Below are 15,183 nucleotides of genomic sequence, written 5' to 3'. Positions count from 1 at the left end.
CGCGCAGTTCCGGAGATTCCCCGAGTTCTCTAGCACTAGCAGAGATGCAGCAGCAAACTCAGATTGGTTGCGAGTGCCACGGTCCGCCTGCGCCCGCCCCTGCCTCCGCCCCCCGCCGTCATTCAAGTCTTCCCGCCGGCCGCCAGGCGCGCGCCACCACTGCGCCAGTGACTGACAGTGTGTGTGGAGTGGATTAGAACTAGAAGATGCTGCTGGCAGTTGGACGGATGGTGGAGTGGAGTGGAGTGGATAGAGCAGACTGAGTGTGACAGCAGAGGCAGAGGACTGGTAAGTGCGGCTCCGAGCCTCCGACAGCTAGCAGCGCACTGCAGACTGGAGTAGAGAGATGAGTCAGTCAGGGCCCGGGGGCAGAGGACATCAGTGTCCTGCTCCTGTCCTGTGCCCCCTTCACCTCTCCACAGGCACATCAGTGTCACAGCTTCACTCTGCAGTAATGTCACTGATGTGGCTGTGGAGAGGTGAAAGGGACTTAGGAGGAGGACACTGATGTGGAGAGCTAATATGAAGGGGGACAGAGGAAGAAACTACTGTGAGGGGGTGAGGAGGGCACTTCCATGTCCACGCAGGCTCTGACCATCTCCTGTACCATGTCCGCAGTCTCTGACCACCCCCTGTACCATGTCCGCAGTCTCTGACCACCCCCTGTACCATGTCCGCAGTCTCTGACCACCCCCTGTACCATGTCCGCAGTCTCTGACTACCCCCTGTACCATGTCCACAGTCTCTGACCACCCCCTGAACCATGTCCGCAGTCTCTGACCACCCCCTGTACCATGTCCGCAGTCTCTGACCACCCCCCTGTACCATGTCCGCAGTCTCTGACCACCCCCTGTACCATGTCCGCAGTCTCTGACCACCCCCTGTACCATGTCCACAGTCTCTGACCACCTCCTGTACGATGTCCGCAGTCTCTAACCATCTCTTGTCTTTTATCATGTCTGCAGGGGAGTCTGGACTCTGGAGAGGAGTCAAGAGTGAGAGTGCCGCCGGGATGGGGTCATGGGAGAAGTCAGATGTGTGGGGCCTGCGGAGTGGAGACCAGAGCCGTCTGACTGAGCCCTGCACAGTGCACCTGAGAGGAGGTCAGTGACGGAGCCACCAGACCAGTCTGATGGGGGGGGGGGTCACTGATGTAAGGGGGCACTGATATAAATCCCTCTATATTAGTACCCCCCCCATATCTTAATGTATTCACTCTGTGGAAGGTGGTCTCTGGTCACCAGATTGCCCCCCACATCAGAGTTCCTTGCATCACATCACATCCTTTACATCAGAGTCTGCAGGATTCTCCCCTTACAGTGCGAAGGGGGAACTCTGCGGACCCTGATATAAAAGGGAACTCTGATGTAAAGGGCAATGCAGTGGACTCTGATATAAGGCGGTTTCTGGTCACCAGAGCACCCACTTAAATCAGAGTTCCCCCTTAAATCAAGATCTGCAGCATTCCTCTTTATGTCAGAGTTACACTGTAAGGGAAATTCTGCACACTCTGATATATGGGTAAACACTGTGCTGGCTGGGTTATATTAATCTGATCTTCATGTAAATGGAGAAATATGGTTTTTGACTTTTGTTTAACCTAAACACATTGCTAATAGCACTATCTACATGTTTATAGTTTAAGTATTGATATTTGCATGGTTTAGCACTGAAAACAGCCTGTTTATGTACATTTTTGCAATGCCAGTAAAAAGTTGGTGCCGTCCGTAAATTTTGGGCGTTGCCAGTAAATTTCCCTCCGGGGGGTTGGCAACACTGCCAGTGAGTAGTATAAAAGAAAGGCCCAGCCCCCTGTCCCATCATTCTCCTTTTTTTCCTCATACCTTCCTGACTGGTGAAGAATAAGCAGTATGTCCATACCTCTGCCTTTTGGCAGCATTCCGCCGGGTTCAGCCTCTCTGTGCACAGTCCCTGCTCTTGGGTCGCTCAAAGCACTAATAAGGCTGGGAACCCCTTCTGTGGATCCTTGGGGTATCATGTGCAGTGTTTCCTCATAGGAATGCATACTGCCACTGTCTCTTTAAATCTCAGATGTTTGGATTTGTAGGATTTTGCGTAAGGCCTTTTTTTTTCCCTTTTGGTTTTTGCTTGTTTGTTTTGTTGTTCCTTCTCCCCTCCTTTCTTCTTTGCTCTCCATCTTTCCCCTTCTCTTTCCCCTCTCTCCCCTTCCCTTCCTTCTTACCTCCTCTGTATCTGTCTCTTTAAATCGAGCCTGGCATCCAATCCTTTTTGGGTGTCTTCCAGGCCTGATCTTCCCCCTGCAGCGCCATTCAGCTCTAGGCCGCCCCTCTCCTGTGCTGTGCAGCGGCGTCTCTGTGGGCCTCCTCGCTGGGACGGAGGGTATAGCCGACCTCGAGGAGCGTTCTGTGCATCTTGGATGTGGGAACCAGGTAGCAACTTGCCCTGAGTTCCCACAGGAGCTAGAGGGAGGGGTTTTCCGTACTCCCTTTACTATTAAAGGGCCATTCCTCCTTCTGCCTGCCTGAGAACAGCATCTCTCCCCTGCTCCCTCTGACTTCCATAAAGCCCTTGGTAGGAAGCACTTTTTTTTTTTTCTTCTTCTCTCCCATTTAAACAGGTTCTGGATTTAATTTTAAAAAATAAAACTTTTTTTTTTCCTTGCTTTTTCTCTCTTTCCCTCCTCTTTCTCCTTCCTTCTTCCTTCCCTCCCTTCTACAGCCGGTCCTCCTGCAACGCCCTGCAATGAGCCACTCATCATGCAACCAAGATCCTAACAATAGGTATGGGACCACCTTTCGTAAGTATTGAAGGAAGAAGAAAAAAAGGGCCTTTATGGACTAACAAATGTCCTTTATTTCAGCCCTGCTCACTCCAAGAGATCCGGAAAATCTTCAAGGCATCGCGACCATGATAGCCCAGACCGCAGATCAAGATCATCCCCCTATAGATCCTTAGAGAGATCGAGGTCAAGACACCATCACTCTCCTTCTCCACCATCCCACTCCTTGAGGAAGAAGTGCTGGGCTTGTGGCACAGTGCCTTTACCTAGAAAATTAGTCTGCCAGGACTTTTTTCAGAACTACGCGTCCAACCGCGAGCTGGAGAACCAACAAGTGGTAGATCTGCTCAAGCAGACTATGAGGGATTCCCTCTCAGAATTGACAACTCTGGTCCCTGCACAGACGGCTCTTTCTACAGCTCAGATTCCGGACAGGGATGCTGGCGCTCCAGGCCCCTCAGGCCTAAATCCTTCTCGCCCTTCGGCTCTATTACATGGGGAGGCATCTTCAGAGCACCTCTCGGAGGAATCCTCAGAGGAGTTGGACCCTTCAGGCTTTAATTATGCCTTAATCCCCCCCTTTATTCAGGCAATCAAGATGGCGATTGCCTGGGAGAATGCCGAAGAACCCATTCCAAAATCGAGAACATATTTTCCACTCCTTAAAAGGAAGCAGGTATTCTTTCCTCTAATGGGCGAGATAAGAGAGATCATCGAAGAGTAATGGAAGAAGATGAATAAAAAGTTCTCCTTAGGCCGGAAAACCCTCCACCAACGCGATCTATTCAAAGATCTGGAATAAGTTCCTAGCATTTGCCGTAGGGCAGGACTTCAACCCCATCCTTTCCTCTACCTCTCAAGTTTTGACCTTTCTGCAGACAGGATTGGATTTAGGATTGGGTCTAAGCTCCCTTAACCACTTAACCCCCGAAAGATTTTACCCCCTTCCTGACCAGGGGGTATTTTGCGATTCGGCACTGCGTGACTTTAACGGACAATTGCGCGGTCGTGCGACGCTGTACCCAAATGAATTTGAGGTCCTTTTTTGCCACAAACAGAGCTTTCTTTTGGTGGTATTTGATCACCTGTGCGATTTTTTGATCAGGCGCTATAAACAAAAAAAGAGCGACAATTTTGCAAAAATAACAATATTTTTCACATTTTTTTATATGAAATTCCCCCAAAAAAATGTAAAAATTAAAATTTTTGGCCAATTTGTATTTTGCTACCTATGTTTGGTAAAAAAAATCACAATAAGCGTATTTTGATTGGTTTTCGCAAAAGTTATTCCGTTTATTAACTAAGGGAAAGATTTTTGTCATTTGTGTTGTTTTTTTTTTTTAACGAGTAATGGCGGCGATCTGCGATTTTTTTTGCGGTAGTGCGACATTGCGGCGGACAGATCGGACCCTTGACTGACATTTTTGACACTTTTGGGGGTACCAGTGACATTACTTCAGTAATCAGTGCTATACATATGCACTGTTACTGTAAAAATGACACTGGGAGGGAAGGAGTTAACTTTATTGGAGAGGGAGGGGTTAAGTGTGTCCATAGGGGCGTGTTTCTTACTTACTTGGATGTGGCTGTGTGTGTAACAGCACAGATCAACGGTCCTACATAGCAGGACCGAGTGATCTGTGCTTTTACACAGGGGAGAGTGACAGGCGGCTTTGTTTACATTAGCCGCCTGCCTTTCTCCCTCTCTACCCTACGATCTCGAGTGACCGGCGGACATCGGGTCCCCCGGTCACACGCGCTGGCTTCTTCGGGTACGAGCGGGGGCGGGAGCGCGCCTCCGGCGGCGCGCGCTCGCCCCCTATTCGCTCCCAGGCTAGTGACGTGCCGGTACGTCACTTTGCCTGGGAGGGGCTGACCACTGCCGTACATAGTCGGGTGGCGGTCGGCAAGTGGTTAAGGTGCAGGTGGCAGCGATCTTGGCTGCAACCAACAAGAGATGGGCTGAAGATCCTCTAGTAGTTACCTTTTTAAGGGGAGTGTTAAAGATCTGTCCTCCCATTAGGTGCCCTTTTCCACAGTGGGATCTTACCCTAGTCTTGGAGGCTCTAGCTAACCCCCCATTTTCTCCGGTGGAACAGGCTTCTCTCTGGAATTTGTCGTTACAAACCGCCTTCCTCTTAGCCATCACCTCTGGCAGACGAGTCTCCGAACTGCATGCCCTAGGAATAAGTGAAGATCACATTACCTTCTTCCCGGACAGAGTGGAACTTCGCCCTATGCAGGGTTTCATCCCTAAGGTCTCCTCTTCTTCTCATCTTCTAGACCCTTGGGCTCTTCTGGTCTTCCAGAACGCAGACTCAACTCATCATGACCTAGACATCTCTAGAGTTCTTTGGGCCTATCTAGAGGCCACAAGCTCATTTAGACAGTCTGACAGTCTGTTCGGCATCCCCTTCGGGAAAAACAGGGGCAAGGAGGCCACCAAGAGGACTCTATCTTCATGGATCATCAAGCTCATCCAGAAAACCAATAAGGTCAAGGGGCTCCACCTTCCCAAGTAAGAGCTCATTCAACCAGGGCAGTCTCAGCGGCAAGGTCCAACGTTTCCTTAGAGACGATTTGCAGGGCCGCCTCATGGTCATCACATCATACGTTCTTCAAGCATTATCGTATCGACCCAGGGTCTCTCACAACTGTGGAGTTCGGCAGAAGGACTATCCAGTCGGCCATGTCTTTGTCCAATTAACACATTCAGAATTACCCATCTATTTGTCTTTGCTAATTATTTATCATTATGCTGCCATGGAGGCACCAGAATTACCCACACATTCAGAATTACCCATCTATTTGTCTTTGCTAATTATTTATCATTATGCTGCCATGGAGGCACCAGGAAAATGGAAAATCATATCATACTTACCATAATTTTCCTTTCCTGGTGCCTATCCATGGCAGCATATGCTCCCAGCCCTGGTATTCTATATGACAGAGAATGATGGGACAGGGGGCTGGGACTTTCTTTTATGCTACTCACTGATCCTGAGGGAGGAGTAGGAGTATGCTGCCATAGAAAGGCACCAGGAAAGAAACATTACGGTAAGTATGATACAATTTTCCGTTTTTTTGTCTAACAAAAATAATAACAGCATCTGCCTGCTCTGTGGCAGAACAATATATTAAAATGATTGGCAAGCTTTTATTGACATCCCTGGAAAACATAAGTATACAACCATTTGTATCATACTTAGCTAAAACTCATTTGTATAACATATTTTTATACAGCTTGTGCTTTTACAGAATATTTTACAATTAACACTAATATTAATATGATTTTTATTATTAATAAATTATATTATTTTAGTAGTTATTGCAATTGCTATGTCTATGTAAAATGACTGGTTCCATACAGCACACTATGCATATTTCTCAAATATGATATCTCTATTTTGATAATATTTAAAGTGCAATTCTGGGCTCAGAGTAAAAAAGATGTTGATGTAGATACTGTAGCTGTTCAGAAAGATAAACCCACAGAGCTGCTGCAAATGAAATACCTGAAAAAACTAAAATTGGATAATTTGACGTTTTAAGATCTTTTAATTTTAAAGGCAAAAAATAACAATTGCATTCACATTTGCAGAAAAAAAGTGAATTCATTATTTTTTCATATGAACCTGCAAAGTATTGTAGTAAATTGCAGGTGCAATGCACAGGCTAACACCAACAAGAGAAGGGCGCACCGACCTTGTGCATTACCAATAAAAAAGTTTATTAAAATCCAAATAGGTAGCATACATTATATTCACAAATGTAAAATGTATAAATGCATGTAGGAAATAGGGACCAATCGCCTCCAGGACACTTCTATACTGCTGGATGGCGTGATGGCGTCCACAATAACCTGGTTTACGCGTTTCGAGGGAGGACATAATCGCCATTTGCAATAAAGATTTTCTTATGTATATGTGCATTTTTAGACTTTATTAAAGCATGTTGAGACCCAAGACCTTATTGATCTACTTATTGTGAACATACTTAAAGCAGTTGTTAACCCACTGTGACAAATTCATATAATCCTGTGCGCTTCCTAATGACAGGTGCTATAAAAAAAAATGCCATCTATACCTGATTTCAGAGCGCTGCTCGGCACTCACGTGGCCGGCCTGCTCTCTCTTTTCCCTGTCACACAGCCGGTGCGGTCAGGGCAGAGATTCCCCTGCTGACGTCAGTCAGGACGAGAGGAGGAGAGGATAAGAAAGTCGGCCAGTCATGTGAGCGCCAAGCTACGTTCTGAAATCAGGTATCGACTGCATTTTCTTTATAAAACACAGAGACAAGAGTCTCTGTCATTAGGAAGCACACAGAATTATATAGGACAGTAAAAGTAATTTCAGCAGCAGGAGGGGAGGGGGCAGGCACTGACACAGAAACAGACAGGCAGGGAGGGGAGGGGAGAGAGGACAGGAGAGTTGCAGATGACGGAGGCACACAAACTGACCCCGGTGTCAGGGCTCTGCAGCCATGATATACCATGGTCAGTTTACAGGGGGGAGGGCAGAACCAGGCAGGATCAGTCAGGATCAGCCAGGTTTTTTAGGTGATACAGGGGGCCAAAAAACACAGCCCAAGCACTGTGCTGTGTACCATGCTATAAAGGAACATGGTCTTTTTTCTTTTTTTTTTTTTAGAGTAACAAACACTTAAACTGATTTGACAAGCCAAGAATTAACAAACTTTAGTCCCCAACAGAGAAAAATCTAGTAATCTGACATGATTATTTGAGCCAACATTGATGTTTATTTTAATATATTACACCTTCAGAAAATCAGTAGCCCCCCCCCCCCCCTCTTTTGACCAAACTATTTTCTGTTACAGTAGGCAGGCTTTGAATTGACAAAGTACTGCAACTGTACAAACAACAAAGTCTAAAAGTCAAGCTGTGTATAAAAATATAATTCACATTTACAATGTATAGAGAGAGTATAATAAATGTACCTTTCCAGAGACAACTTTCGAAATATAGAATTAACTTGTTCAAGGTCATAGCTGTCCAGGCTTTCTGACTGGTGTGAAGAAGAAGAGGAATGAATAGATGGAGGACCATATGAGTATCTGTCATGAAACTCATCTGCAAAGACAAAATAAATAGCATTAGTACATTCAGGTATTAGGGTGGGAGTGTACATTAGCCCTTATGACTGTAAATTTATTTTTTTAAATGGACCCACTGATAGGGACGATAGGGAAGTAATAATCCTGTTTCTGCCATGAAAGCCTGAAATCATGATTACTAAACCCAGCTATAGGTTTCTGCATTGTTTCAATATCATTTAACTAAGTAACTTGACTGTTAATTTCCTATATTCCATTGGTATTCTGTTACCTGCAACAACATGCTAGCATGGGAATTGCTAAAACTCAACTTAACTTTTCCTACCACAAACCAGCAAGGTATTATTCAATTCCTATTTCCTCCCCAAAAACTGAGATTCTTTAGCATTTTGGCCAACAAGGGAATGACTTCCATTAGAGAAAGTGGCAGCTGCATTTTGGTGATTCTGATGCTGGCAAAGCATTTCTAGTAGCAGAATCACCAGCTCTACAGGAAAATGATTTTATAAGCTGCGTGTAAATAAATCACCAATAGCTTCAAAAAAAGCTTTTTCACTTTCAATAGATTTTTATTGAAAATTTAAGAGGTGCAAAACATGGCAAACGAGAACTTTTTGAAATTGCCAAGAAGATATTAAACAGCTAAAATGTAGCTGCCGAGAATGTAAAAACATCCAACAGTGAATCGCATAATAATAAACAAAACTTGTAGCCTGTAAGTTAGAGGAAACTTATCAATGAGTAAACCACTTTTTAAACTACAAAATCCATTCTTAAAAAGAAGTTTAGCTAAACAAATTATTGTGCCAAAATGTATCTGTGTACCAGAATAACAGAATAATGGATGTACAGTAATCAGCATCTAAACCAATTTAGTAGTTACATAGGTACCGTAGGTTAAAAAATAAATCTTCTTTGTCTTTTTTCAAGCAACTTTTTAAAATGTACACTGCCTGTAGTGCATGAGCAGAACAGTGTGAACTTTTGCCACATCACATGCAGCCCAATAGATTAGGATGCTGGGTACAGAAGAAGCATCAGAGAAGATGGCAGTGGCAGGGATGGTCTAGCCATGGAGAGTGCAAGGCTATAATAACTGGGGGGGGGGGGGGGGGGGGGTAAACCCAGATGTAAGCTTGCAATAATGTGCAAGTTTTAGTTTCTGATAGCTTGAGAAACCTCTGAATTGGCTTTTTTAATGCTTCTATCACACTCACACTAAAAATATTTTGTTATATTATCTAATCAACTGAGGGAATTCTGTCCACTTTAGGGAAGCAGAAATCCACCTAAAATGTAATTTGCCAGTCTTTTGATAAGCTCACTGCTTTTCTCAAAGGTTTAGGCTATTTTAACTGATACTGATCCCCACGTCATAGATAGTGAGGTTGGCACCAACGGCCGCGCGTTGAGTCACCCCGAGATCATACAGTGCCTTGAAAAAGTAATTATACCCCTTGTAATTTTCCACATTTTGCCATGCTACAATAAATATAAATGTATTTTATTGAGATTTTATGTTATAGACCAACACAAAGTGTAACATAATTGTGAAGTAGAAGGAAAATGATAAATGGTTTTCAAAATTGTTTGAAAAGGAATATCTAAAAAGTGAAGCATGCATTTGTATTCAGCCCCCTTTACTCTGATACCTTTAACTAAAATCTAGTGGAACCAATTGCCTTCAGAAGTCACCAAATTAGTAAATAGAGTCCACCTGTGCGTAATTTAATCTCAGTATAAATACAGCTGTTCTGTGAGCCCTCAGAGGTTTATTAGAGAACCTTAGTGAACAAACAGCATCATGAAAGCCAAGGAACACACCAGACAGGTCTGGGATAAAGTTGTGGAGAAGTTTGAAGCAGGGTTAGGTTATAAAAAAATATCACAAGCATTAAACATCTCCCGAAGCACTGTTTAAACCATCATCTGAAAATGGAAATGATTACGGCACAACTGCACCCCTACCAAGACATGGCCGTCACCTAAACTGACAGGCTTGGCAAGGAGAGCATTAACCAGTTTCAGACCGCCCACCACATATATACTGCGGCAGGGTGGCTCGGCTGCGCGAAATCACGTACATGTAAATAGGTAAAAAATTAGCGCAACCTAGTAAACAACAGATAAGTGAAAATTATATAAGTGCACAAGTGAAAGTGCAAACAATAAATACTAAAATTAATAACAAGTGAATTAAAAAAGCAGCTGCTGACACCAAGTATGTTTCCACTGCATACAATATTTAAATGTGTAATCAAAAAAAGCGCTGCGCTAAAATAAAATGTGCTGCACTAAAATAATGAATATATTAAAATACTAAAAGTACAAATCTAAGTGAAATTTCATTAGTGAAACAAAGCCCATTAAATATAAATATAAATGTCCATAATCGTGATATAAAAAAGTCACATCAGAAATGTGGTCCCAATAAAGTGCAAATAAACTCAAGCAAAAATGCAAATCTAAATCCAAAGTGGAGAAAGTGCCAGTGCCTTGATAGTGAATCTTCTATTGTGCACACCTACACCCACTGAAAGATGGCGGGTCACCTCACGTTCTGACTCCTGTGTTACAAATGGGTCAGAACAAGCAGTCCCCTGAAGCGATAAAATCCTATGGATGACGATTAGCAGGTTTTCAAATGATTAACGATCCTCCAATCCAATTTGAACTCAGATGTATCCCATACATATAAAAAATTAAGGGACAAATCTAGTGCTCTCCGTGTATCAATTTATTGAAACAATGTATAAATAAGAACACTCACATTAGCCGGCACATCCAGCCATGCGAGCTTTAACAGACAGTCTGCTCTCTGACGGTACGCAAAGCGAAATGACATCCGACAGCAGGCTCACCCCCTATACGTGTTACGTTATCCATTAACTTCATCAGTAGGGGTAGGTACATGTACGTGATTTTGTGTACGCAATCTAGGGGGCACATGGGCGTCGCCAGAGCGCCGCACCCACTGTGATTGGACACAGCTAAGCAGAAACACAGATCTCTCTTTTTGTCCAGTGCATCCATTTCCCCCACAGTTAGAAAGCACTCCCTAGGAGCACACCTAATGCCTTCATTGCCCCTGGTGCTAATCCCTTTCCTGCCGTATCGCAAAAAATTGCCTGGTCAGGAAGGGGGTAAAACCTTCCGGAGCTGAAGTGGTAAACAGAGGCCCTTGGTACCTCTGGAGCAGCTGCAGAGATCCACAGTTCAGGTGGGAGAAGCTGTCCACAGGACAATAGTTTGTGCACTCCAGAAATCTGGTCTTTGAGGAAGAGTGACAAGAAGAAAACCATTATTAAAAAGAGCCATAAGAAGTCCCATTTGCAGTTTGCAAGAAGTCATGTGGGAGACACAGCAAACATGTGGAAGAAGGTCCTCTGGTCAGATAACACCAAAGTACATTTTTTTGGCCTAAAAGCAAAACGCTATATGTGGCGGAAAACGAACACTGCACATCACCCTGAACACACCATTTTTCTTTCTTTCTCCAGCAAGGACAGGGAAGCTTGAAAAAGTTAATGGTAAGATGGATAGAGCCAAATACAGGACAATCTTAGAAGAAAGTCTTTTAGAGTCTGCAAAGATTTGGGATTGGGGTGGAGGTTCATTTTCCAGAAGGACAACAACCCTAAACATACAGCCAGAGCTACAATGGAATGGTTTAGATCAAAGCATATTCATGTGTCATAATGGCCCAGTCAAAGTCCAGACCTAAATCCAATTGAGAATCTGTGACAAGACTTGGGCAAAAATAATGGGCAAAAAATTCACTCTAGATGTGCAAGGCTGGTAAAGACATATCCAAAAAGACTTGCAGCTGCAATTGCAGCGAAATTTGGGTCTACAAAGTATTGACTCACGGGGGCTGAATACAAAGGCACGCCACACTTTTTAGATATTTATTTGTAAAAATATTTTGAAAACCATTTATCATTTTCCTTCCACTTCACAATTATGTGCCATTTTGTTTTGGTCATCTAAATACCCCAAAAAATACATTTACGTTTTTGGTTGTAACATGACAAAATGTGAAAAATCTCAAGGGGTATGAATACTTTTACAAGGCACTGTATGATTATAGTAGGCAGAATCTCCCACTTCTTACATAGGTAAGAGGAAGCAATGGGAATTCACATACCCATTCACACAAATGCTCAGCCAAACAGCAGGATGGGTGACTGAAATGAAGAGTGTTTTATTTAAATTATTTCTGGGTAGAGTAGGAAAGGGTTACAACCTCTGCTGGGGAGATCTACCATCCATGTTTGTACTGGTGACCATTGCCACTATTACAGTAGGTGATGCAAAATCCAATCTGTCAATCGGGACATCTGTTAAGGTAACATGCTTATCAGGTGGTTTTGTCTTTAACCACTTGCCGACCGCCGCAAGTACATATACTGCAGCGGTCAGCCCCTCACAGGCAAAGTGACGTATGGGTACGTCACTAGCCTGTGGGGCTCTGGGGAGTGAGCGTGCGCCGCCGGATGCGCGCTCCCGCTCGGTCACGGACCCCCCCGCGCGTGTGCCCGGCGGACCCGATGTCCGCCGGGCACTCACGATCGTCTGTTAGAGCGGGAGAAAGGCAGGCGGCTAATGTAAACAAGCCGCCTGTCATTCTCCCCTGTGGAAGAACAGTGATCATACGGTTCTACTATGTAGGACCGTTGATCACTGTTCCTACACCTCAAGCCACAGTCAATCACAGTTAGAATCACGCCCCTAGGGACACACTTAACCCCTCCCTCTCAAAAAAGTTAACCCCTTCACTGCCAGTGTCATTTTACAGTAACAGTGCATATGTATAGCACTGATTACTGTAGTAATGTCACTGGTAACCCCAAAAGTGTCAAAAATGGCAGTCAAGGGTCTGATCTGTCTGCCGCAATGTCGCAGTCCAGCAAAAAAAATTACGCGTTAAAAAAAAAAAAACAACAAAAATGACAAAAATCTTTCCCTTAGTTAGTAAACGCAATAACTTTTCAAAATACGCTTTTTGCGATTTTTTTTACCAAAAATATGTAGCATAAAACAAATTGGCCTAAAATGTAAAAAAATTTAGATTTTTACATTTTTTTTGGTGGGAATTTCATATAAAAAAATGTGAAAAATATTGTTATTTTTGCAAAATTGACGCTCTTTTTTTGTTTATAGCGCATGATCAAAAAATCGCACAGGTGATCAAATACCACCAAAAGAAAGCTCTGTTTATGGGAAAAAAAGGACGTCAAATTCGTTTAGGTACAGCGTCGCACGACCGCGCAATTGTCTGTTAAAATCACTCAGTGCCGAATCGCAAAATAGGCCCTGGTCAGGAAGGGGGTAAAATCTTCCGGGGCTTAACTGGTTAATTTGGAGAGGTTTCTCATTAAAAAGTTTTGGCTACAGATAAATTAGAGTATGTTCGAAGTATATATATAAAGCCAAGATATTTTAATGCTTATTCAAACTCAATTTATTAAAAGTATCAGGTCAATCATGAGATGATCAAATGATGTGTGGCATGCAAAAAAAAACCCAGTAATGAATAATGTTAGTGTCAGAACAACTACTAGTCAAGATGGATTGTGTTAGATCACAATTCATAGTCTACTGGAAATCAGCAGAGGGCTTTAAAAAGGGTTATTTGCTGTTGAATGTGAAGGTATTTTCCAAGTGTGAAACCATTTCTTTGTGGATGTTCAAACCCAGTGTGCATGGTTACTTTAATGTATCATGGTACATATTGGTATCAATGACATAGTTAGAGGAAGACAGAGTGTCCTAAAAAAGGATTACAGAGGCTAAATTAAAAAAAGGACCTCCAAGGCAGTGTTTTCAGAAATACTGCCTGTACCTCGAGCTACAACAGAAAGGAAGCAGGAGCTTAGGGAACTTAACAAGTGGCTGAGGAACTGGTACAGCAAGGAGGGATTTGGGTTCATGGAAAATTGGACTGAATTTTCTGTCGGTTACTGGCTCTTTAGCAGGGATGGATTGCACCTAAATGGGAACAGTGTAGCCCTGTTGGGAGAGAAAATGATCAAAAGGTTGGAGGAAATTTTAAACTAGGTGGTGGTGGTGTGGGGGGGGGGGGGGGGGGGGTATTAGAGGAAGCTATAGCACGCAGTGAGCTATTGTCAGAGGGTGCTGTTGGGGGCAATATTGGCAGTGTAACCAAAATAACTAAACCCAAGTAGAGATGTATAGAACTGTTCGCCGGCGAACAGTTCCCGGCGAACTTAGCATGTTCGCGTTCGCCGCTGCCGGCGAACATATGCGATGTTCGGTCCGCCCCCCATAAGACATCATTGAGGCAAACTTTGACCCTGAACTTTACAGTCAGCAGACACATTTCCAGCCAATCAGCGTACCTCCCTCCCACACCCTCCCACCTCCTATAAATAAGCAAGGGCAGCATCCATCTTAGATCATTCTGAAGCAGTGTGTGTAGTGAGAGTAGGGAGAGCTGCTGCTGCTGCTGCTGCTGTTAAGCTAGGGACAGTTAGTCAGTGTTCCTGGTCTTGCAGTGTTCTTGGTCCACTACTGCTGTAATATCAGCACCCCAAAAAGCCCTTCTAAGGGCTGGTATTTGTGTTTTTTTTTTGTTTTTTTATATATATATATATATATATATATATATATATATACCTAGCGTCCCCAAAAGCCCTTTTAAGGGCTGGTAATTGAGTTGTTTCTTCATATATATATATATCTATATCTATCTAGTGTCCCCAAAAGCCCTTTTAAGGGCTGGTAATTGAGGATTTTTTTATTTATATATATACATATATATATATATATATATATATAGTGTCCCCAAAAGCCCTTTTAAGGGCTGGTAAGGTAATAGATTTTTTTCTTTATATATATATATATATATATATCTATTGTACACTGCAGTTGCCTGCCCGCTGTGTGTGAGAGGCCACAGACCTACCACAGACTGTACTGTGTGCACACCACACTCATTTCGGGTGGCACAGGCACAGTACCTGGCATTTTAAAAAATATTTTTTTTCCTCTGTCATAATTGCAGTGAGTGCTGTGTCAGGTCCACAGAGTGCACTGTACCCACTGCAGTGCACTGCCCACCACTGATATATATACGTTGGCACAGCATCTTGTTGCAATAAATTGAAAAAAAAATATTTTTTATTATTGCAGTTGCCTGGGCTGCCAGTGACTGTCAGGTCCACAGAGTGTACTGTGCCCACTGCAGTGCCACTGTGTGCCCACCCACCACTGATATATAAGGTGGCACAGCAGCTTGCAAAGTAAAAAAAATATATATATTTTTTTAAATTGCAGTTGCCTGGGTGCCAGTGACTGCTGTCAGGTCCACAGAGAGTGTACTGTGC

The 15,183-nt window shown here is 43.5% G+C and overlaps 1 protein-coding gene across 1 annotated transcript in view; it reads right to left on the bottom strand.

Moving 5' to 3' along the window:
• CARD11 (caspase recruitment domain family member 11) overlaps positions 1–15,183 on the bottom strand; it is a 249,849-nt gene that overhangs the window by 54,332 nt on the left and 180,334 nt on the right. Inside the window, exon 14 of the mRNA XM_082261196.1 lies at positions 7,718–7,850. Coding sequence (XP_082117322.1) covers positions 7,718–7,850 — 133 coding nt within the window. The remainder of the gene's footprint in view (positions 1–7,717; positions 7,851–15,183) is intronic.

The sequence above is a fragment of the Pelophylax lessonae genome (assembly GCF_965119305.1).
Source record: "Pelophylax lessonae genome assembly, chromosome: 6".
Classification (NCBI taxonomy): domain Eukaryota; kingdom Metazoa; phylum Chordata; class Amphibia; order Anura; family Ranidae; genus Pelophylax; species Pelophylax lessonae.
Note: the sequence above shows the minus strand (reverse complement) of the source record. Positions and strands in the feature narration are given on the sequence as shown.